The sequence below is a fragment of the Cynoglossus semilaevis genome, chromosome 4, assembly GCF_000523025.1.
Source record: "Cynoglossus semilaevis isolate Cse_v1.0 chromosome 4, Cse_v1.0, whole genome shotgun sequence".
In the NCBI taxonomy this organism is placed as follows: Eukaryota; Metazoa; Chordata; class Actinopteri; order Pleuronectiformes; family Cynoglossidae; genus Cynoglossus; species Cynoglossus semilaevis.
The window spans coordinates 14,426,017-14,427,225 of NC_024310.1; the positions used below are offsets into that span (position 1 = coordinate 14,426,017).

The following is a 1,209-nucleotide window of genomic DNA, read 5'->3' on the forward strand; positions in this document are numbered from 1 at the left end:
CCATACACGCCTCTGCAGTAAATACATCGTCTGTGTGCTCCTGACAATGATGAGGCAATGATATTTTCACAACTTTTTAAAAAGGGCATTCCTTAACGATTATTTGCAACAGAAAATAATTTTCACTTCATGCAGGCCTCCCCTGCGACTCTTTGGCGCCCCCCAGGGGAGCCGCGCCTCACCTATTTAAAACCGCTGGTCTAGTCTATGACACAGGAAGTAAGATGATTTTATTAACTGCAATTAAAATCATGCACTTATAAAATCATGTAGCCTAGTATTTCTGACTGCTCTGGCACTGCTCTGTTTCACTGAAATGTCAGCTATCAGGGTGGATGCTAAGCTAGGCGAAAATAATAGTTGTCATGAAGGCACACTTAACGGAGGAAGGTTTTACCAAAAAATAAACATAACGTTTGGAAAACAAGGAAAAGCACAGATACTCTACTTACCGCCACATGCTTTCGCAGGTTTAATGTAGAAGTTCTAACAGTGACAACTCCGTTTTGCATCGCATGATAACGTTATTGTCTTGTTTGCATTTGAAAACAAAGCTGGCTGCGATATGGCCAAAGACTTCCTTCACTTTCGGAGTCGTCTGTTCCACAGGAGTTCTTAACAATCCTCAACCTCTATTTCTTGTTCGGCGCCGGCCATCATCCAACGACAGGATAGAATCCATCTTTTAGTCGACGTTCTCTGGCTACAGTAATAAAGTGGGAAATCCGTGCGCGCTCGCCCACGCAATTAGCTTTCAGTTAACGCAGATTGTTTTTCTCCGAATTTAAGTTTTTTACTCAGTAACGGTTTTTTTCGAGGGTAGCGAAGTAAAATACTTGAATAAATTACTAACAAAAACTACTCAGTTTCAGCAACGTGAGTAAATGTACGTTTTTACAGATGAGAATCCATGACAGGTTTATAGGTAGTGCTTTTTAGGAACCTGCGTATCTTCTACAGCAGAAAGTTTAAACCCTGTCCTCCGTCTTCTCCACCTCTAGCTGCGACAAGGAGCCACAGACCACAATAGAGTTGAATGGGAAGGCGCAGGAAGCTAGGTACACCTTTGAGGCCTTCAGGTTTGTGATACATAATGAACTGGCCATTTCCTCCTTCTACCTACACTGCGTGACCAGGCTCTGTGAAGTGGGCACGTGTGAGAACCTGTTGGTGAGGACACCTTTGACATTCAAGTCCATGAACAGATCT

At 43.0% G+C, this 1,209-nt stretch overlaps 1 protein-coding gene across 3 annotated transcripts in view; it reads left to right on the forward strand.

The window, feature by feature from the left end:
- Positions 1-1,209, forward strand: part of LOC103378290 (zona pellucida-like domain-containing protein 1) — an 11,234-nt gene that overhangs the window by 8,289 nt on the left and 1,736 nt on the right. For all 3 annotated transcript variants that reach the window (XM_017032024.2, XM_008309454.3, XM_017032025.2), the window contains exon 9: positions 1,002-1,170. In XM_017032024.2, coding sequence (XP_016887513.1) covers positions 1,002-1,170 — 169 coding nt within the window. The remainder of the gene's footprint in view (positions 1-1,001; positions 1,171-1,209) is intronic.